Source organism: Neoarius graeffei, chromosome 17 (assembly GCF_027579695.1).
Source record: "Neoarius graeffei isolate fNeoGra1 chromosome 17, fNeoGra1.pri, whole genome shotgun sequence".
NCBI lineage: Eukaryota > Metazoa > Chordata > Actinopteri > Siluriformes > Ariidae > Neoarius > Neoarius graeffei.
The window spans coordinates 62876382-62899630 of NC_083585.1; the positions used below are offsets into that span (position 1 = coordinate 62876382).

General features: G+C 40.7%; 1 protein-coding gene across 1 annotated transcript in view; it reads left to right on the forward strand.

Moving 5' to 3' along the window:
* LOC132901261 (uncharacterized) overlaps positions 1-22095 on the forward strand; it is a 68209-nt gene extending 46114 nt beyond the window's left edge. The window contains exons 11-16 of the mRNA XM_060943580.1: positions 1392-2078; positions 9685-9780; positions 11877-12110; positions 13092-13251; positions 14649-14708; positions 21524-22095. Of these exons, the coding sequence (XP_060799563.1) occupies positions 1392-2078; positions 9685-9780; positions 11877-12110; positions 13092-13251; positions 14649-14708; positions 21524-22059 (1773 nt within the window). The 3' untranslated portion in view covers positions 22060-22095. The remainder of the gene's footprint in view (positions 1-1391; positions 2079-9684; positions 9781-11876; positions 12111-13091; positions 13252-14648; positions 14709-21523) is intronic.
* Positions 22096-23249: the final 1154 nt, after the last annotated feature.

The following is a 23249-nucleotide window of genomic DNA, read 5'->3' on the forward strand; positions in this document are numbered from 1 at the left end:
GATTAATGCACGTATTACAGGAGCAGTGTCTGACACCACAGGTACTCCAGGGGGCAGACTTCTCAGCTGGAAAAATAAGATAAAGAGATCAAACTGTTAACTGGGTTCATGACATATTAACTGATCATTCCAATCACATGGTGATAGCTGAAGAATCCATTCTGACTACACATACACTAGCGTATGACACCTAGCTGATTTAGGGAACAGGACTAAGTGCCTTAGGTGTCGAGACTTCTATAGAAAACACCCAATACCACGTAGATCATTAACTGACTACTGCCACAGACTGGACAGTAACCAGTAGGTGAACCCTGTATCACAGTATTATAGATTTAATGTTATTTACATGATAAAAGGGGGAATTGTAGAGTAAATTTTAGTGTCACACTGTCTTGTAATTTTCCTTTTCACTGAACGTTTCCTCTTCAAGGACTAACGACTCAGAACATTCACCACCGCAACATGTTAATCTTATCATGCTCGTTATGTGCGTAGCAGATGTGCGTACAAACCAGTGATTAGAGAAGATCCAATCAGCTTTAGAGCTGATCACGCTCCGGCATGTAATTGCAATAGATGTAATTGCAATAGATGTCTCCTTTTTATCTAGTAAAGAGTATATATAGATATGAGAACAAAGGGACGGTATGAGTGGTGTGCTGAACCCTTATCACCATGTGTCTGTTTCTGCAATAAACCTTCTTTAACTTACAAAAGGACGAGACTGGTGTTGGTGTTTGTCATTTTTCAACGACGTGTTGGAAAGATCTTCAGGAGCAGCATCAGGGTCATTTCTGACTTTAATTTTAGTATAATGTGTTAAATGGATGTGAACAAGAAGTCAGGAAATGAGATGAGAGGAGAAATTTTTATTTTTAATTTTGATCAAAAACACTTCCACTGTTGAGGTATTTATAGATTTATTTTTAGAATGTACTTACACACACACACACACACACACTTTTCCCCTTCTGCTTTTTCATCTTATCCTTGGGCATTTTTTGATCATTTTATTTTTACTGCTTGACCATTTTGTAGTTTATTAGATTATTATGGTTTCAGAATGGGATCAGAAATTTAAACATAATGTAAGTAAACTATGTGCAAATATTACAACAAATTCAATATAAAATGTTTTTAAATTACAGTTACAGAGAATGGATGGATGGTCAGATCAATTAATCACGTCAGAATCCTGTTCATGAGAGAGAGAGAGAGAGAGAGAGAGAGATGTGTTCATTGTTCATTTAAACTATCACTGGTAAGATTGTTCAAGTCTATACGCCCTGTAGGAAACACACACACACACACACACACTTTCAAATCTCTTCACACTGAATAGCAATTTGCTAACATAGCCAGGCCACGCCTTACACATTACAAAAAAGGATCTCTCTCTCTCTGCCACACAGAACACAAACAGGAAGTTCATTTCAGAGAAAACGAAACTCAGCAGAAAGTTCAGAGTCTTTCTCTCTCAGTACAGGAAAATGGCAGAGGCTGGTGTTTCAGTGGATCAGTTCAGCTGTCCAGTGTGTCTGGATCTCCTGAAGGATCCTGTAACTATTCACTGTGGACACAGTTTCTGTAAGGTGTGTATTAATGGCTGCTGGGATCAGGAGGATGTGAAGGGCGTCTACAGCTGCCCCCAGTGCAGAGAGACTTTCACCCCAAGGCCTGTTCTGTGCAGGAACAACATGCTGGCTGAAGTGGTGGAGAAACTGAAGAAGACTGAACTCCAAGCTGCTTCTCCTGCTCACTGTTACGCTGGACCTGGAGATGTGGAGTGTGATTCCTGCACTGGGAGAAAATACAAAGCCGTCAAGTCCTGTCTGGTGTGTCAGGCCTCCTATTGTGAAGCTCATCTTAAACCTCACTATCAGTCTCCTGCCTTTAAGAAGCACAAGTTAGTTGAAGCCTGTGCAGAGCTCCAAGAGAAGATCTGCTCTGAACACGACAAACTGATCGAGATCTTCTGTCGTACTGACCAAAGCTTCATCTGTTATTTGTGTAAAATGGATCAGCACAGAGGCCATGATACCATTGCAGCTAAAGCAGAAAGAAATGAAAAACAGGTGAGAACTGGACATCATTCTTCTTTTCCAAGTCATTTTATACAAATTCTATTTCTACTCTAATTTCTGTTCAGTGGATTTAATTGGTTCTCTGACTGTCATTCTCTGTGAAGTAAATTTTTATTTCCAGCCAAACAATAATATGTAAAGAAATGTGAGATGTCAGTCTGCTTTAAACAGCCAACAACCTTCTTCCAGCATTTTACAGCTAAAGTGCTCACGTGACTGTGTTAAAGCTCTGTAACTGGATATCATATTTCATAACATTTAATGATCTACAGGTTAAAAAAAAATCTTTATCTTTCTGAATGTGAGTGGATTTGTGGTCCATTTCTGAGAACTACTTTGGGATGAATGATCCCGATTCTGGAAAGTTCAAATCTCTGCAGAGATTTTGGTCAAAACTCGGCGTTAATGTCAACATTCACTAGATTGATGAAGTTCAATCCCAATGTTCACTGATGGTTCCTTTAATCCGGTGGCAAAAAAAAGCAAAGGGGAGTCCCATATACGTTTTCGTACATTGGGGGAGTGCCTGTTAGAGAGCGCACTTGTCCTGGGCCATCGGCATAGTGAGGTAGGGTGGCCAGTTCCTTTCCTCGCCGCCTTTAACTTCCCCAGTGTTTCCACCAGGTCCCCATTCACTGCTGGGTGGACAGGGAGCGAGCCCCAGATCCCCGTCGAGCCGAGGCTCGAACCAGGGACTGTTCGCTTAGCGGTCAAGCGCTCTAACCACTTGGCCACCTGCGCTCCTAATCCGGTGGAATTGGGTGTGGTTTTGAATGTACACACAGCACCTTAAAGAAGTAAACCTGACTATGACTCTGGATTTTAGTGCTGAACAAATAAATAACTCCCATGAATCCAGATGTGCACTGTGCATGTCTCCCCCCTCTAAACTCACTGAGAAATAAAAGGGAACAGTGATGACGCGCACTGCTCTCAGATCAGTCTTCTTCTTCTGTCAGGTTTTATGGCAGTTTACAAGCAAAGTGTATTACCGCCATCTACTGGACTGAGGTGCAATCAAATGGATGTCATTTCAAAGAAAAAATTGAATAAAAAAGAAAAACAACAAACTAAATCCTATTTGCTAATTTTGTTTCTTTGATAAATGTTATCATAGCACAAGTGATGTTTTCTGATCTCGGCTCACCTAATAAGGTGTCTAAAGAAAAGGCTTTCTTGACTGCGTTCACTTCCCTCTTCAGTTTTTCTCTTTGTCTGTAGAATTTTAAGCACCTTAAAAGAACATGATCTACATCCTCTCTCACTCCGCAAAGTTCACATTTTCCAGATGGGTGTTTGTTCACAACGTATAAGCTGTTATTTAATCCAGTATGGCCTATTCTCAGTCTTGTAAACCAAACCTCCTCCTGTCTGTTTGGGTAACTCGGTTTGCTACTTGAGATCTTTTTGTATATTATACAAGTGTCTACCTTTCTTCTCCTTATCCCATTCAGCTTGCCATATGTTAACTCTGTTTAATGAGTACCTTAAAGTGCATATCACGGGTAAATTCAGGAGCAAGATCAATGTAATTCTCCTATTTTATATTAAACTTTGGTCAAATATCTGTAACATTCTGCTTTTTTTTTTTTTAAACCTTGCACAATACCAGAAAAATTCAGTTGAAATCAAGCCATTTGAGGCGAATTGGTCCGCCTCTGAAAAAACTTGGCATTTGAATTTCCCGGGAAACATTGATTTTCGTGACGTCATCCGCGGGACGCCTCCCTCTGAATCCTACATCAGCTCTGGTTTGTTTCTGAGAAGACGACCTGGTGGTTTTCTGCAAATTTCTTCAACGTTATTGCGTAACTATTAAAATGGTTCATAGATGTATCGTAGGAGGGTGTAGCAACACCAATCTTGATGGAATTAGTACTCATCGTTTTCCAAAAGACAGGACAGTGAGAGAGAAATGGGAGCGCTTGGTCTACACAGGCTGTGCACTGAAACCGTGCAAGCTCTCACATCCTGCCGGCGCTTCCGCAGGTGACGTCACGATTCTGGCTCCAGACTCCCTTGGGATTTTTCCAGACGCATTTGGTTATTTTATTTTTTTCTGCTGTAGACAGATGGCCTTGTGCAAAATTACCCTTCTGGATGAGTGTGTAAAGGGACATACTTTCATATAAAAAAAACCCTAAATTGGTCCAGAATATGCACTTTAACTTCTGATCTACTGAGTGGAATACTTAACTGAACCTCCTCTTCTTTAGTTGCCTCTTTTGCCAGCTTGTCTGCTTCCTCATTGCCACCAACTCCTTTATGGGCTGGAACCCATGCAAACTGGATTGATATTCCCTGTTGACTGATTGCAAATAAGATATTAATTTCATTCAATAAGTCCTGTCGACATGACGATTCTCCACTTTGAACAGATGTGAGAGATGACATAGAATCAGAACAAATAACTGCTTTAGGGGGCCTAGTTTCGTCTATCCACTGTAATGCAATAATAATGGCTGTCATTTCAGCTGCAAATATAGACAGATGATCTGATGTTCTCTTTTTAATAGAGATTTTGTAATCAGGGATATAAACTGCAATACCTGTTTTACCCTCTGAATCTTTAGATGCATTTATATAAACCTGTGTTGTATTATAGTACCTACTTCCTAAATGTTGCTCTACGTTCTGATCCATTCCTCCAGATTTAGCTATCTCTTTGGTTTCCTTGATCACCGTAGGGGAGCAAAACAACCAAGGTGGAGTTGTTACCAGGGGCACAGTCTTACTACAAATGATATCATCTATTCCCAATTGACTTGCTAATTTTTTACCATCCCATCCAAAGCTACAAATCTGGGATCTGCCATACTCCCAACACTCACTGAGAACTTTTTTAGTAGGGTGTGATGCCTCATGTCCATTTAAATTAATCCAGGAAGCCATACTCAACTTAAGATGTCTGAGGCTTAAGGGCATTTCTCCTGATTCTACTTGCAACGCTGGTATGGAAGAAGTTCTAAATGCACCACAACATGTCCTGAGACTTTCAGCCTGCATTCTATTGAGTTCATTAAGCAATGTCTTAGATGCTGAAAGATACACAATACAGCCATAATCTGAAACTGATCTCATCGGTGCAATATAAATTCTTTTAAGGGACATCCCTGAGGCTCCCCAGTTGTACCCTGATAAACATTTCAAAACATTAATGCCCTTTTTGCATTTCTCAGTTATTTTCTGAATATGTTCCTTCAATATTAACTTGACATCAAACCATACTCCCAAGTACCTAACAATATTAACTTGCTCTAAGGACTGGTTATACAACTGAAGCTCTAGTGGGACTTACTCTTTTCTTTGAAAAACAAATAAATTGAGTCTTTTCTACAGACAAATGAAAACCCCACTCACATGCCCATTTTTCTACCTTGTTGATAGCTCTAATATTGCATCTTGGATTTTAGTTCTAATATCAATATTTTATCCTTTTATCCACAAAGCTCCATCATCAGCATATAATGCTCTATTGATTCTAATGTCATCTATTTTATTAAAAACATCATTAATCATAATGTTGAACAGTACTGGACTGCATACACTACCTTGAGATGTTCCATTTTCTATTGAATCGATGTTAGGGAAGTGAACCCCAACTCTTCTACTGTTCTGTCCTTTAGGAAGTCTCTAATCCAGTTAAACATCTTGCCACCAATACCCATCCTATTCAGCTTAATTAACAACCCCTCCTTCCATAGCATATCATGCGCTTTCTCTCTATCAAAGAATGTTGCTAAAACTGATTCGTTATTGACTTGTGCTTTCCTTATTTCATTTTCTAAACATACAATAGGGTCCATTGTAGTACGTCCACTACGGAAGCTGCTCTGGTGTGGGGAGACAAGACCTCTTTTTTCAATTTCATACACTAGCCTTCTAGTGATCATTCTTTCCATAATCTTACATAAATTAGATGTTAATGCTATTGGCCTATAACTTTTAACTTCAGTTTTATCCTTCCCTGGTTTTCCAATCGGAACCACTACAGAATGTTTCCAACACAAAGGCAATCTACCTTGCTCCCAAATCTTATTAAAAAGGCTTAAAATTACATATTTAGCCACGTCATTGACTCCATTAATCATTTTATAACATATACCATCTTTCCCTGGTGAAGTGTTCCTAACCCCATTTAACGCTCTCCTAAGCTCAAATAATGTAAAATCCTTATCAAGTACACTCTCACTTATTACCTGCTTTTCCAGTAACCCTCTATTCTCATCTATTACTTTAACTCTCCAAGACAATTCTTCATCAGTTAAGTTCTGTGAACTATGAACCTTAACAAAACCTTTCGCAAGCATCTCTGCTTTCTCTTGATGAGTTACTGCCTCCACATCATTGTTTTTAATCACAGGTAAGGAAAACTCCCTTCTAAGGGCCAATTTATGCTGACAACCCAGTCCTCGCAGATGGCGTCTGCGAAGCCCCCCCACTTCGCAGACGCTCTGCGCGCACCTCCCAAAATTTGTGACCACTGCAGACAGCCTCGCAGACAGCATCGCAGACAAGAGGGCTCTGATTGGTCCACTCTACATCCGCTGTACACGCACTTCCGCTTCCCTACTTCCCCGGTTTGGTTTGTTTTCATGACTGCCATTTTTAAAAACACGAGCAAAGATGGAGCAGCACGAAGAGCGGTTGATCGAGGAAGTACGTACATCTATACGACTCCAGTTCTAGTCATTATAAGGACAGCGGTGTTGAATGACCTGTTGCTCAGTAACCGGAAGATAAACACTCCACTAACCACACCCACCAACTACTCCTAGCGATTTCGCGACTTCGCGCCCCCTTGCATTGTGGTGGTGAATAACATCGCGCACGCCTATTACTCCCCGCTCAACGATAAATTACAACTGTCTGCGAAAAGCTATCTGTGAAAGCCTTGTCACAAGAGCATGCAGAGGCCTTAATGCCTCCCATCTTTTTAATCACGCTCCAAATATCATCCACTTTGACTTCCGCCCCTATTTTAGAACAGAAATCATGCCAATATTTCCTTTTATCTTCTCTTATAATTCTTTTAACCTTTTGAATGTGATTTTTTTTTGTATTCCATTAAATTGGTATAGGAATGGTTTGATTGAACAATTTTGAAAGCTTTATTTCTAGCTTTAATTGCTTCCTTACAATCATCTGACCACCAAGGTACCATTTCTCTTTTTCCTCATCCCAGAAGATTTGCCAAGAACCTCTTCTGCTGATTCATAATATATTTGTAATGATTGAGTTTAACTCAGGGCAGCACGGTGGTGTAGTGGTTAGCGCTGTTGCCTCACAGCAAGAAGGTCCTGGGTTCGAGCCCCGTGGCCGGCGAAGGCCTTTCTGTGCGGAGTTTGCATGTTCTCCCTGTGTCTGCGTGGGTTTCCTCCGGGTGCTCCGGTTTCCCCCACAGTCCAAAGACATGCAGGTTAGGTTAACTGGTGACTCTAAATTGACCGTAGGTGTGAATGGTTGTCTGTGTCAGCCCTGTGATGACCTGGCGACTTGTCCAGGGTGAACCCTGCCTTTCGCCCGTAGTCAGCTGGGATAGGCTCCAGCTTGCCTGCGACCCTGTAGAACAGGATAAAGCGGCTAGAGATAATGAGATGAGATGACATAGCATCTATCTCAAGATTCTTTTACCAGGGTTATAAAAGTTGATAATTTTGATCTTAGTTTTACCGACCCAAATCTCAACCAGAACTGCTTCAACGTCTTTATCTATATTTAAAGCTCTGTAATTAATCCCCTGCTGAATAAATGTGGCCACTCCACCTCCTGCAGTATCCCTGTCTTTACGCACTGCTAGGTATCCATATATTATTAAATCAAGTGATGGTTTTAACCAGGTTTCCTGTATACAGATAATGTTTGGTTTAACAACTTGTTCCTCAATAAAGTGTTTTAGTTCCTGACCATTAGCAGTTAAGCTCCTGGCATTCCACTGTAGAATAGATAAAGTCATTATTAACTGCCACATGGTGCTTGACTATCAGATACCCCTAATACCATATTGTGAATGGAATCAACTGACAATTCATTAATCTCTAGATACTTTTCTGCTGCTTTTTAAATTATTTTAATTCTATCAATTCTACTTGCTACTTGGGCTGAGCAATTAACCACTTCCACCATAAAAGCAATGAATTTTTTCTTCTCCACAATTAAAGTCTCTTCAGTTACTTTACAGCATTTCAGAGTCATTTGAGTTTGACTCGGGGGTAAAACTACAGGAGTCATACTTCCTTTAACCCTTGATTTTGCTTGGTTTTCTTTGTCAACCTTTTTAATAGCTTCGGCATAAGTAACGCTCTCTTTCACCTTAACACTTTGCACTTGAATTGCTCTTTTATACATCTCACACCCTTTATAGGCCTCACTGTGTTCACCTCCACAGTTACAGCACTTGATTTTTGTTCCTTCCTCACATTTACCATATTCATGTTCGCCTCCACATCTAGCACACCTAGGTTTTGACTTGCACACAGAGGAAATGTGTCCATATCGCTGACATTTAAAGCATCTAATTGGTGGGGGGGATGTAAGGCCTCGTCATATAACTTAAATATCCAATCATGATCCGCTCAGGCATCTTAACCTCATCCAACACTAACAAGACAGACAAACTTGGTCCTTTAGTTCCATTCCGAATTACTGGCAAACGCTTGACTTTGTTGATTTTAACTCCTTTAACATTGCTTTTAATATTGTCCTCTAACAAGTCAGTCGGATACACCTGATATCACCGTCATTACTTTACCTCTTTCTTCCCAGTCTTGGGCTTTAACGTGTTTCCCCAGTAAAGTTTTAAGCTTCATTAATCCCATTCTCTGATCTCTATCTTGACAAACGACTAACAGGTTACCATCTTTTAACGTTGTGACGGAGCGAACTTCACCTACTTGCCTATAAATGGCTTCACTGACTTTCAGTGGGTTTAGTATACAAGGGGTTTGAAATCGGATCACAACTTTAACATCAGTCCTCGATCTTTTCGCTTCATCTTGTTTAGCTTTCACCTTTCTTTTCTTCGATGCTCTTTGAACCAAATTCCATTTACCTGACTTATCTTCACCTTCACTTTTATAGTACTCTCACTGTCATTCTCTTCTGAAAACTCCTCCAAATCATTAGTTTCACATTCATCTAGAACTCCTTTCAATCCATGATCGCACCCCAGTCCACCAAACGCCAGTTGCAATGAATCTGGCGGCTCTTTCACATTCCCGGAAGCACTCATCGCGTTTTTCTCAGATCGGTCTGTCTGTGAATCCCATTGAAAGTCACAGCTGCCTTTTGAACAGTTTCACTCCAGAGAATATTGCTGAACTACCTTGATGTTTCTGTCACACAAATAACATTGAAATAACAATCAGTTGACATTTTCACAAAAAACTAAACTTATAATATCATAAGTGGTGCAAAAATATGAAGATAGAAGTTACTTCATTTTGGGTGTCTTTTTTTTTATTTTAGTTAGTTCTCGAGGCGATATTTCTAGTTTTCATTGAAATGTTTTTATTGACTTGTTTTTTTTTTTTCTTTTTGGTTATAATTGTGTAGAAGATGATGAAATGTATTTAAAATGTTTTTTATTTGTTCTCAGAATGAGTTAAAGGAGGAGCAGATGAAATCCCAGCAGAGGATCCAGGAGAAGCAGAAGGAGGTGCAGGAGCTGAAACAGGCTGTGGACACTATTAAGGTGAGGAGTGAAGAGTCGCTGTGTTTCAATTAACCTGCTTAAAGGAGATACTCAGAACCATGGCCTCATTTTTTGTTCATAAATGCCTTGAGACCCCAAGAATGGCACAGGAATAGTTTTAAGCGTTAACAATAAATCTATTCATAATATTTATGATTTTAAAATGATTCATATAGGTAGCGGCCTGAGTGAATGACCTTGACGTCTGTAACGTCACAGCAGGAAGGCTATCGGTCTCATCGCCATTTCCGCTATACTAAAACACAGAGCTAACTGCAACTTCCAGCTTCCGTTTTGAGCTAATTTATCGCCATGCCATGTAGATGTGTTGCTGGCCGGTGCAGCAACATGACAGAAGGTGGATTTATGTTGCATTCATGGCCCAAAATGTTCAAACTGCAAAGATTTGGATGCATTTTGCGAGAAATTCACAGGCACATTGGGCACCTACGAAGTGGTCTCTCCTCTGCTCTGCACATTTTACTGAAGACTCGTACGAAACCTCTGATCTGTTGAGGAGCGTTGGCTATAAGCCAGTTTTGAAAGAGGGTGCAGTATCAACAATTAAATAAAACTATGAGAAAAGGAAAAATAAAAAAAAATAAAAATTTAAAAAAAAAAAAAAGGAAAGTAAGTTCAGTGGCGCCAGCTCTCCCACAGTTTGAGCTGAGGGTTGTTGGTAAAACCCAGGATGGAACGGGACGTGACATATTATCGCTCAGGCAGCAACATCCCTGCGGTTGTTTCTAAAACCGGCGATGTCCCGTCCCAGGTTTTAGTAATTGCCTGAGCTGAGCAGTAATGGTGGAGTACTCAGTATGGAGAAAATGGAGAATGAATGGAGCAGCCGTCTGATTTCTAAACTGGATATTGTTGCCATCTCGCCCTTACGTGGAAGAAGCGAATGAACGGAGAACTGATTGAACAACTAAACGTCAGATTGTTTCAAAACAATCGGCCACAAGATCGGCCTTCAAGAAGCGAGAACACAGACGGGCAAGCTCCGACTCTCATTTGGATACAAAACAACAAAAACAACACGTTTACCTGCATTTAGATTAAAACATGTAACTTGTATTGTGTATTTAAGTTACCGGTCTAAGATTTATTTAATTTTCTTCAGAATGTGATTGTCTCAGTTCATCTGATTATTTAATGAGGCTTTTACGTTTTATCAGTGAAAATAGATGCATGTGGGCGGCACGGTGGTGTAGTGGTTAGCGCTGTCGCCTCACAGCAAGAAGGTCCTGGGTTCGAGCCCTGTGGCCGGCGAGGGCCTTTCTGTGCAGAGTTTGCATGTTCTCCCCGTGTCCCCGTGGGTTTCCTCCGGGTGCTCCGGTTTCCCCCACAGTCCAAAGACATGCAGGTTAGGTTAACTGGTGACTCTAAATTGACCGTAAGTGTGAATGTGAGTGTGAATGGTTGTCTGTGTCTATGTGTCAGCTCTGTGATGACCTGGCGACTTGTCCAGGGTGTACCTCGCCTTTTGCCCGTAGTCAGCTGGGATAGGCTCCAGCTTGCCCGCGACCCTGTAGAACAGGATAAAGCCGCTAGAGATAATGAGATGAGAATGAATAGATGCATGTACATGTATGTTGCATAAGTTATAACACCTATCCTGTTTTAATGAGTCAACCCACAATCAATGAAGTCAAATCAGTCTTAGTTGAGCAAGTCGGTAACGGTATTTCTTACTTTCACCATAAATTTTTATTTATATGACTTTGGTCTATAGCTGTCAAAGGCCTCGGCCTTAAAACCGGTTCCCGCAGTGACATCACGCGCTCAGGGCTGGCTGGCTCAGCGGGGCAGCTCCAATGCCAAATTTGCGGTCGGGTTTAACTCTCAAAAAATATTTTTTGATTCCTATTTATGCAGCATACAAGAGTCAAGGATGGAGATACTATCCACTCAGAAATGTATTTAAAAATAAAGGTTCTGCATATCTCCTTAAAATAGTGAACTAAAAAAACAAGGAATGAAAACCCGGGGTTTAACAAAAACAACTCAAATATCTCTTGAGAGAGTTTATTTTTACAGAGTATCCGATTAGACTTCCATTTTGTGTGTGTGTGTGTGTGTGTGTGTACTAACAGAAGCGTTCACAGACAGCAGTAGATGACAGTGAGAGGATCTTTACTGAGATGATCAGCTCCATGGAGAAAAAGCGCTCAGAGGTGACGGAGCTGATCAGAGCTCAGGAGAAAGCTGAACTGAGTCGAGCTGAACGACTCCTGAAGCAACTGGAGCAGGAGATTGCTGATCTTCAGAGGAGAGTCACTGAGCTGGAGCAGCTTTCACACACACACGATCACATCCACTTCCTCCAGGTAACACTCACTGTCTGATCTACAGAGGGCGCTGTTCCTCACAAAGTTTCCTCCTAAAAGCTCATTACAGCAACAATAAGGCCGAATCCCATTTCACCCCTTGGACCAACCCCTTGGCCCTTCCTCTTCATTTTGCGCGTTCACGTGAAGGGGTAGGGGTATCCCAATCCCAGTTAACATGGAGGGGTAGGGGAAGGGGTAGGGGTTCTGTACCCCTCCAAACGGAGATTTTCCTGGAGCTGACTCCGAACGAAGGGGTTTGAGTGATTTCCCACAATGCCATGTGGATTTCAGCGAGATTTCATGCGGATTTCAGAAAGATGGCGGTTCCCGCGGCGAAAGATTGTCATAAATGTATTTTCTCCATTATTTACGTGTTTTAAGTTGTTATCCAGAGGAAACACGCCGCTTGATTCGCTTTCGAGCTGAGAATGAGCAGCGATTTCTGAAATCCAAGCTGCTGCTAAAAAGCTTTGGGAGTGAGTATTGTTTTCGGTTGCTTAACTGTGTACGTTTTGTTCTGTTATTCTCGCTTTTATTGTTTACATGAGTGTTCTGACACCTCATTCTGTCAGATTTGGTGCACGAAGCGCCAAAGATATCCCATTCAGTGGTGTTAGTTAACAAATCACACCCTGCCAGCAGAGATCTCTGGCTCTGACTGTAGCGGCTGGTCACAGCCAATGACGCATTTGGTCGCGTTTTGCTAACGTAAACGCTGACGGAGGTACGCGATGACGTATGCGATCGTTGAAGGGCTATCCCAATACGTAAGGGTTGAATTTCAAGCCCTATCCCTTGTAGCTCAGTTTCAAGGGGAAGGGCCAAGGGGGAGGGGAAGGGGTAGAAATTAGAATTGGGATTGGGCCTAAATGTTCCTGTCTGAGATCCCAAGTGTGTCTTTGGTCTGATTCAGTCTGAGATTCATTCGTTCCTCTCCTACACTTTTCTCCTTCTCTATTCTGTGTTTCCTCTCTCTAGAGTTTCCCGTCTCTCTGTGTTTCTCCTGGATGTGACGACTCACCCAGCTTCACTGTCAATCAACATCTCTCATTTGATGGAGTGAGGAAATCTCTCTCAGATCTGAAAAAACGAGTCGAGGAAATCTGTGAGGAGGAATTCAGCGTAATCTATCCACAAGGTAAACAAACAAACATTTGTTCTGTATCATAGTAAAGAGAGCCATAAAATTAATGTAACGGAAATAAAACGTAAGCAGGAACAAAACCGCATCAAATCACAAAGCATTAGTATTAAGGCCAAATTATGCTGACAACCCAGTCCTCGCAGATGGCGTCGCAGATGGCGTCTGCGAAGCCCCCCCCCCTTCGCAGACGCTCTGCACGCACCTCCCAAAAATTGTGACCACCGCAGACAGCCTCGCAGACAAGAGGGCTCTGATTGGTCCACTCTACATCCGCTGTACACGCACTTCCGCTTCCCTACTTTCCCGGTTTGGTTTGTTTTCATGACCGCCATTTTTAAAAACACAAGCGAAGATGGAGCAGCACGAAGAGCGGTTGATCGAGGAAGTGAGGAAGTACGTACATCTATACGACTCCAGTTCTAGTCATTATCAGTAACCGGAGGATAAACACTCCACTAACCACACCCACCAACTACTCCTAGCGATTTCGCGACTTCGCGCCCCCTTGCGTTGTGGTGGTGAATAACATCGCGCACGCCTATTACTCCCCGCTCGACGATAAATTACAACTGTCTGCGAAAAGCTATCTGCAAAAGCCTTGTCGCAAGAGCATGCAGAGGCCCTTAGCCTCAGAAATTCATCTCATCTCATTATCTCTAGCCGCTTTATCCTGTTCTACAGGGTCGCAGGCAAGCTGGAGCCTATCCCAGCTGACTACGGGTGAAAGGCGGGGTACACCCTGGACAAGTCGCCAGGTCATCACAGGGCTGACACATAGACACAGACAACCATTCACACTCACATTCACACCTACACTCAATTTAGAGTCACCAGTTAACCTAACCTGCATGTCTTTGGACTGTGGGGGAAACCGGAGCACCCGGAGGAAACCCACGCGGACACGGGGAGAACATGCAAACTCCACACAGAAAGGCCCTCGCCGGCCACGGGGCTCGAACCCGGACCTTCTTGCTGTGAGGCGACAGCGCTAACCACTACACCACCGTGCCGCCCGCCTCAGAAATTGCATGTGCAAATTACAAATAAATTTCCCAGATAAACAGGACCTTAATCACAAATCCACAAACTAATCTTATTGAACTTTACACATAACAAATATGATGAACATTAGATCAGAACCGAGGCCTTAATTCCTCCATAAAATCCATCAGAAAGTAAAAAACCACACATTTTTCCCAGCTGAAGCTCTGACAGTTTTTTGCCTCTTCTCATGATTCTTACATTCAAATGCTGCACAGTGTGATGACATTTTGGCCGATCTCTAAATCGTGTCTGACTGAGAGCAGTGAGGAATCTAATTTTTCATTTTCATGCTTTAAACTGTTTTCGTGTCATTTTTCAGTCTCCATTTTGTCTCTGTGTCTCTACAGCTGCAGCAGTTCACATGATTTTACCCTCAGAACCAAAGAGCAGAGAAGATTTCCTGCAGTGTAGGTGTAACACACACACACACACACACACACACACTCTTCAACTCAGAGGAGGACCGCCCACATGATGGTCTTTCTTTTGACCTACAACACACAGAATGTGTATCAATAATAGTTTATTTATATCACACACAGAAATCTAATACATACGAAGGATAAAATTCTGCCTAGAAATAACTAGTAATCTAATCTCACTTGGCAGAAAAAATAATGGATTACTGTTATAAAGAAGAAAGCTAGTCGCACAGAGACACAATGATGAAATACAATATTTCAACAAATACAATAAAACAATAAAAAGAGGGAAAGATTGAAATGACAGTGTGAGGAAAAGAGAAAGGAATGCTGATCTGAAGCGATAATCGTACTTTTGATAGAACGCTTGAAATTGCTGAAGCTAAGACTCTGGAAAGATTCATCAATACTGTTCCAGAGAGCAGCAGCTTTGAAGCGAATATTAAACTTGCCATCGTTAGTTCTGGCTGAAGGAACACAAAATGAAGATCTCGAAGCCAGTCAAGTTTTATACTTGTGCCTTGATGCTAAAAGTGTCAAAGTTATCAAAGGCAGGCACCAAATAAACTAGAATGAAATTTAAACATAAAAATCCTGTTTAAGTAATCTATAAAATCAGAGAATTTCATCATCTCCAGCTTTTTAAAAATAGGAGGTGTGTGTTCATTAAAAGAAGCTAAATTAATAATTCTGACAGCTTTCTTCTGGAGTCCAGTTATCGGTCGAAGGGTAGCCTCATAATTATTACCCCAAACTGTAACACCATATATTAAAAAAGAATAAATAAGAGAGTAGTACAGCTGAGTTAGAATACTTTGAGAAACAGAGTGATGAAGCTCAGCAATAATTCCAAAGCCTCTGGAGATTTTCTTGCTCTACTGGTGGATGTGTTTCCTCCTGATGAGGTGAGAGTCGAAAACTACTCCAAGATACCTGATGTGGTTCTTCTGTTTAATCGGCTTATAATTAATTTTCAGGAAATGGTTCTGCTCAATTTCTTTTGGGGTGGATTAAAAAAGAACAAAATTTGTTTTGTCGACATTCAGAGAGAATTTATTTGCACAAAGCCACGCGATGATATCAGAATTACTTTATTAATCCCCGGAGGGAAATTCAAATTTGCAACCAAGCTCCCAAATATTGACCAATTCAGAATTTACCCTGGCTTCTAGAGAATCTAAAGATGAATCTGCCAGGAATAAATTTGAGTCGCTGCAAAAAGATGAAAATCAAATATATTGGAGCAGCTCATAAAATAATTTATGCATAAGAGAAATAGAAGGGGTCCATGATGTGAACCCTGTGGTACTCCACATGAAATTGGTAAAGAGCTGGATGAAATATTAACGATTGAAACAAACTGATGTCAATTTGATAGATATGAGGCAAACCAATCATGGACAATCCCACGGATGCCATAAGAATATAATTTTTCTTACAAAATATCATGATCTATGCCATCAACGGCTTTACTCAGACAAAGAATGATACCACAGGAAAATTTGCCATCTTCAATTGCTCTTTGGATTTTATCAGTGATTTAGTAAAAGTGCATGTTCTGTAGATCTGTTGTCACGGAGACCAAACTGACCAGAATATATTAAATCAAACTTCTCTCGATATGTATTCAGCCTATTTTACATGAGTTTTTCTAATATTTTTGATAGACCAATTTCTCTTTTGTCAATTTTTATGATGAGAAGTTAACAGTTGAGCTCCTGCTTTAAACACGGGTCTGACACGAGCAAGTTTAAAAGAATCAGGAACAGTACCAGAAGTAAAGGAGAAGTGATAGAGGATCTCCACAGGCTTTGAGATTGAGTTTAATATCTTGAACAGGGCTACAGAAATACTAAAGGGGCCACAAGCCTTTCCAGACTTGAGCCGGAGAAAAAAGCCTTGAATTTCTTGTGTCCATGTAGGACTAAGAAGAAAGCTGTCGCTTGTCAGAGAAGCAAGAAAATCTGAAAATATTTTGTTGACCTTTGGTATTGCTTGGCTGCTACTTTTACCAATGTCTGCAAAATAAACATTGAACTCATTTGCTAGATCCTTTTACCTATAGGAGTCAAATGGTTTAGCTTATTTCTCTACACTTTGTACTGAGCATACAGGCACTGATTTCTCGTCTTGATCAATTTTTCTATACAATTTGATTTAATAATTCATTGTTCTAAGACTGAGGGGAAATCCAAGGTTCAGATTTGAGTTTGATTTCCTTCCTTGACATGGTTTTTCAGAGGAACATGAGCGGTAATAATTTCATCAGAGTTTTCAAGAAAGCTGGAGAATGTCAGGAATATCAGGCTCACCATCGGACTGGCTAGAGCAGTCAATTTGTTGAAAACCATAAATGAATGCATCTTCATTGAACCATATGAAATCTATCCATTAACCGCTTATCCTGTGCAGGGTCGCAGGCAAGCTGGAGCCTTTCCCAGCTGACTATGGGTGAGAGGCAGGGTACACCCTGGACAAATCACCAGGTCATCGCAGGGCTGACACATAGAGACAAACAACCATTCACGTTCACATTCACACCTACGGTCAATTTAGAACCAACAATTAGCCTAACCTGCAGGTCTTTGGACGGTGAAGGAAACTCACACAGACACAGGGAGAACATGCAAACTCCACACAGAAAGGCCCCCATTGCCCACTGGGCTTGAACCCAGAACCTTCTTGCTGTGAGGTGATGGTGCTAACCACTACACCACTGTGCCACCTGCCATCGGAACTCTCTTCTCTAAATTTGCTTATTCAATGGGGAGGGTGAATTGACTCAATAGACAAAAAGTTGGGAAAATGGTTAGTTAGGTCATTATAAAATATTCCCACTATATGTAGCATATTTAAGTCATCCGACCATCCATTATCCTTAACCGCTTATCCTGTGCAGGGTCAGCTGGGATAGGCTCCAGCTTGCCTGTGACCCTGCACAGGATATTTAAGTGAATTAAAATGTATATCGTCAATAAACATGGCTGAAACGAATAGGAAGATAAAGTATTGATAAATTCACCTGTAGGTATCCGAGTGTCTGAATTCATCAGATTTAAGTTTAGGTTGCCCACAAAAATACAAAGCTTTGACTCCTCATGGATTTTATCAATTATTATTGAAAGCTTATCCAGAAATGGCTGAAAAGAACTGTTTCGGTGTCTGTATCTCACACCACAAACTGTGTTCTTCCAGCCTTCATTATGGAGCTCAACAGAAACTGATTCGTCTTGATCAGAAGTAGTATTAAGGTCATCTCTTAGATTATAACTTCAGGAATTTGTTATGAAGAGTCCAATTTGGAGTGTTGGGAAATGTAATTAAAGCCAGGTAAGTAAAAGTTGACAAAACTATCTTTGAGTTGAATGCCAGGTTTCTGAAAGGCAAAGGATCTTCAATAGATGATCTAAAATACTGAGTATGTGTTGAAATTCATCAAATTTAGCTGAGAGGATCCTGATAATATAGGGAAGGAAAGAGAACAACTTGTCAGATAAACAAGAAGATAGTCATCTATATCCCCCGCACTACATACCAAGTTTCAAGATATTATTTGTCATGTTTTTCAAGTTCTGCTGCAGAAAACTAACCGTACCTCTTTACACTGACCTCAGCAGCCCAAGACATAAACCCACCGGACCTTTGGTCCAGGTGAGCTAAAAATTAAAATTTCACGTCTTAGTATCAAAAGGCACACACATTACTTCATCAACACATATACCAACTTTCAAGACCAAACCACTCATAGTTTTCAAGTTTTGCTCTGAAAACCAAACCTACCCTAGAGACCAAGTCTGAAATTGTTTCCATGGAAACATGAAAAATTAAAATTTTTCAAATTTCTTAGTATGAAAAGGCACATCTACATCACCTTGTTAACATGTATACCAAGTTTCAGATCCGTATCATGAATAGTTTTGGATATATGCTCCGGAAACGAACATTGCTCAAAGTCAAAATCTATTACTATGTAAAAATTTGAAAAATACTTTTTTCCAAAAATCGAAAATAGCAAAAGGCACCAGTTCACATGTTGGTTGATATGTATACAAAGGTTCATGAAGATATCTTCAGTAGTTTTAAAGATATGGCCCAGAAACGAAAACGTGACCAGACGGACAGGTTGATGGACAGAACCTGTTTCTATATCCTTCTCCAACCTTCGTTTGGGTGTGGGATAATTACGAAGTTATTGGGAAGAATGAAATTCATGTGGGGAATAGTACCTAGAATTAATATGATGAGTATTCACGTCAGGATTGAAATAATTTAGGTTTGGTGATAATTCTAATAATCATAATTAATCTCATAATAATTCTAAGCAGGAACAACGTCAGCTTGATTCACGCACAATTATACTGACAAAGTTAAGGTCAAAACAGAAAAAGACGCCACGATACAACACTAAAGATTGAAGTATTTTGTGTGTACAGAATGCTGAGGGAAAAGGGAGGAAAAGAAAAAAAATGGCTGAATGTGAAAGCTGTTTGGAGTGGTTCCATCAGGAATGTGAAGCGACCCCAGGGCCTGTTTTTCACGATGGGGGGCAGCAACTGCAGAATCTAAAGGGGATGAGGTGCAGTGGGTGAAGACGGACCACCAAAAGCAAGAATTTGTTCATTAACTTGGTTATTAATGCATAAACAACATTTGATTTTTTTTTCTTTCTTTCGCCTCGACTGTCGTGACATGCGTGGATTAAATGTACATTATCCTCGATGCGTCAAGTTGGAGCTTAATCTTATTTGTATGTAATAAAAAAGGGCTTCATATTTAACAGCAAATGCACTGGACTTGGAAAACTGATCTACATTCCTCACCACAGTTTATTAACACATCAGCACCATCTTTTAAACTTGAATGGTCTTCAGAAGTCACAAATCTAAGCTTGAAGGTTGATTTTATAGACATGGTATCTACATTTTAAGCTGGGATTTTATAAAGCTCATGAGCGGACATCGTTACTGCTGAGAATTATGGCGATGACACAATCAATCTCAGAATTCCAGACATGATAAACAAAAGTACAACACTTATTTAGAAGGTCATTAAAGGAACCGCCTCGATCCAAACACAGTGAGGAGAAATCCTGTTCCTCAATAAAAATCAATAAAGGTTCTCTGAAATGTTACTATGGTTACAGAAGGACTCAGAATCCAACACGCACACACGTTATCCTCTTCATGTTTATCTAAACCTTTTCCTGTGCAGACACAATTATACTGAGCATAAATTCATATAGAGACTCTGTGTGTGTGTGTGTGTGTGTGTGTGTGTGTGTGAGAGAGAGACAGAAAATAAGAGTACTGAATAACAAAGGTATATAAAAAACTAATGTTTATAAGTTATTTTAAAATGGAAAACTGTGTGAATAATAATGTAAAGTGTCAGAACACTGTTGTGATGTAGGAATTAAAACATGCTGTACATTTCTCTGAACAGTAGGTGTCGCTAGTGAACTCTGTTGAATGAGACTCCGAGTCATGAATCTTTTCGTGAATCACAACCACTGAGCTCTATATAAAACCTGGAGGGCTCCGAACCCATTCCCCTCTGTAGGGACGAGTGAAGCCATCTGGACGCCATCTTACCACTCACATCGTGTGGATTTGGTTTGTGTGTTAAACTGTCGTCTCATCTCATCTCATTATCTGTAGCCGCTTTATCCTGTTCTACAGGGTCGCAGGCAAGCTGGAGCCTATCCCAGCTGACTACGGGTGAAAGGCGGGGTACACCCTGGACAAGTCGCCAGGTCATCACAGGGCTGACACATAGACACAGACAACCATTCACACTCACATTCACACCTACGGTCAATTTAGAGTCACCAGTTAACCTAACCTGCATGTCTTTGGACTGTGGGGGAAACCGGAGCACCCGGAGGAAACCCATGCAGACACGGGGAGAACATGCAAACTCCACACAGAAAGGCCCTCGCCGGCCACGGGGCTAGAACCCGGATCTTCTTGCTGTGAGGCGACAGCGCTAACCACTACACCACCGTGCCGCCATGAGAGATAATAATAATAATAACACAAAAGGCTGTATAATACTTCCTTTCTATTTAGGACAGCTGTTGAAACGGGATTATTTTCTCATTTTATTTGCCATTTTCACTTCATTCTCACAGTCATGTCTTAACAGTATTTATTCATCACATAATTCACTGTCATTTTAGACACAAACGATTCAGTTTTGATGCTTTTTCTTTTTAAGACGACACAGTGTTTAGCAAATGGGGTAACTTTTAACGTGGCAAATGTAATAAGAAACACAGCATCTGACAGTATGGATGCCGGATGCACCGTCTGGCCAAATGCTTCAGTGAGATGACGGCTGGACTGAACCCACACTCCACAAGCAGTTAACAAAACTCATCTTGCATAGGCATGAATTATTTTATTTCCAATGCATACATCATTCATAATTCTGATTAAAGTTGCATTTGTTTACCACATTAAAAGTTACCCCATTTGCTGAACAGTGCGTGGGCTTAAAAAGAAAAAGCTTCATTCTCACATGTTTTAACAGTATTTATTGGTCACAATTTTGCTAATTGAATCTTTTTGTGTGTAAAATGTGACCATTATATACTGTTAAAACAGAGGGGAATGGGTTCGGAGCCCTCCAGATTTTACATCGAGCCGAGGCTTCTTTCGTCATCGGTCACATGGTTTTGTCTGCCACGCCCCCTTCTACTCCATTCGCGCTTCGGAGCCTCACGACAGACAGGTGTCTCACACACACTTCTTATAAATCCTGTGATTAACATCTAACCTGTGGATATTTTATTGTTTTAGATTTCTGTTATCTGACTCTGGATCCAAACACAGTAAATCCTGAACTCATTCTGTCTGAGAAGAACAGAGCGGTGACACGCAGTGAGACAGAACAGAGATACTCTGATCATCCAGAGAGATTTGACTCCTGGCGGCAGGTGTTGTGTAAGGAGAGTGTGTGTGGACGCTGTTACTGGGAGGTGGAGTGGAGGGGTCTTGGTGTGGACATATCAGTCTCATATAAAGAGATCAGCAGGAAAGGATGGGGTAATGAGTGTGCGTTTGGATGGAACAGTCAGTCCTGGAGTCTGCAGTGTTTTCCTTCCTCTGTCTCTTTCTGGCACAACAACATTAAGACTGATCTCCGAGGTCCATCATCCTCCAGACTAGGAGTGTATGTGGATCACAGTGCAGGAACTCTGTCCTTCTACAGCGTCTCTGACCCGATGAGGCTCCTCCACAGAGTCCACACCACATTCACTCAGCCTCTATACGCTGGGGTCTGGATGTGGGGTTTAAACTCATCTGTGAGGTTTTGTGATCCGATGAAAAAATGAAATGTTGGTAAAAGTTGAAATGTTGAGTAAAATTATAACTGAGGTGTCAGATTGAATTTCTCCCTGAAATACAAAGACACTTTTGTGTGCAGAAACTGTGGCACTAATGAATTATTTTCAGAGTGCATCTGTTTTACAGATTAATAAGAAAAGTTACATAAATGTCTTAATGCAGAATATAAGATGGTTCTAGAAAAAAATTCAGACTATTTTAAATGTCTGCACTATTATGAGATTTATTACACTGATATGAAAGTTTAGAATGTCTCAAATTCTGTTTTTTCTTTGGCAAAATCTGTTTCTTCAGAAATAAAACTTCCTCAAACTACTGCATCTTTCTGTCCTGCTGCTGGTGGAAACACACCCTACTGTGTGTAAGAACACTTTTAACAATTTTGTGTCTTGAACCATTTTCTATTCAAAAAATAATTACACTCACTGTATTCAGCCCTCTTTAAAAAATATTTAAAATATGGAATAAAGAGTTATTTTGCAGGTTTTGGAATCTATCCATATAAAGATTTACAAATCATTGTTTTCAGTTTTAATTTCAATTTCCACATACAATATCACCTTTTTCTGATTTGGGGCTGTTTTTCCTCTCAGATGCCTGATTTAATGTCAGTGATGTGTCTCTCCCCCCATGTTCTAAACTCATTTGTACTAGTTTATTGTACTTTAAAACTAACAGATGTAATCAATTAAGACAATAAAATAGTGTTAATTTTAATTACCGGGGCATTAAAACTCCCTTTGTGTTTCTACTTTTCTATTTCCATTTAAAGGCCAAATGACAACTATTAATCAAACTCAGGTTTATAAAAGATGCTTCATAAACTCAAGATCCAAACACTGTGTCGAAACAAAACTTTATTAAACAGAGATCAGTTTAAATCCCAGAGGGAGCGCTCGCGTCTCTCTCCATCACTACACACTGGGAACTGCACACACTTCAGGCCTCACACACCACACACTGGTTTCCTGTGAGGCCTTCACTAATGTGCAGCTCCACACGTGCGCTAGCGTACGGGGAAAACCCACAAACACCACCGATCCAGTATCGTCAGGATTCTCTGTTCAGACACAAATATACAGTACAAAACAACAAAAAGCAAAATAAAACTACAGTTTCAGATGGAACAGCTGGAAAAGGGCTGATGATCAGGAGAAGGACGCCTGGGATCCAGTCC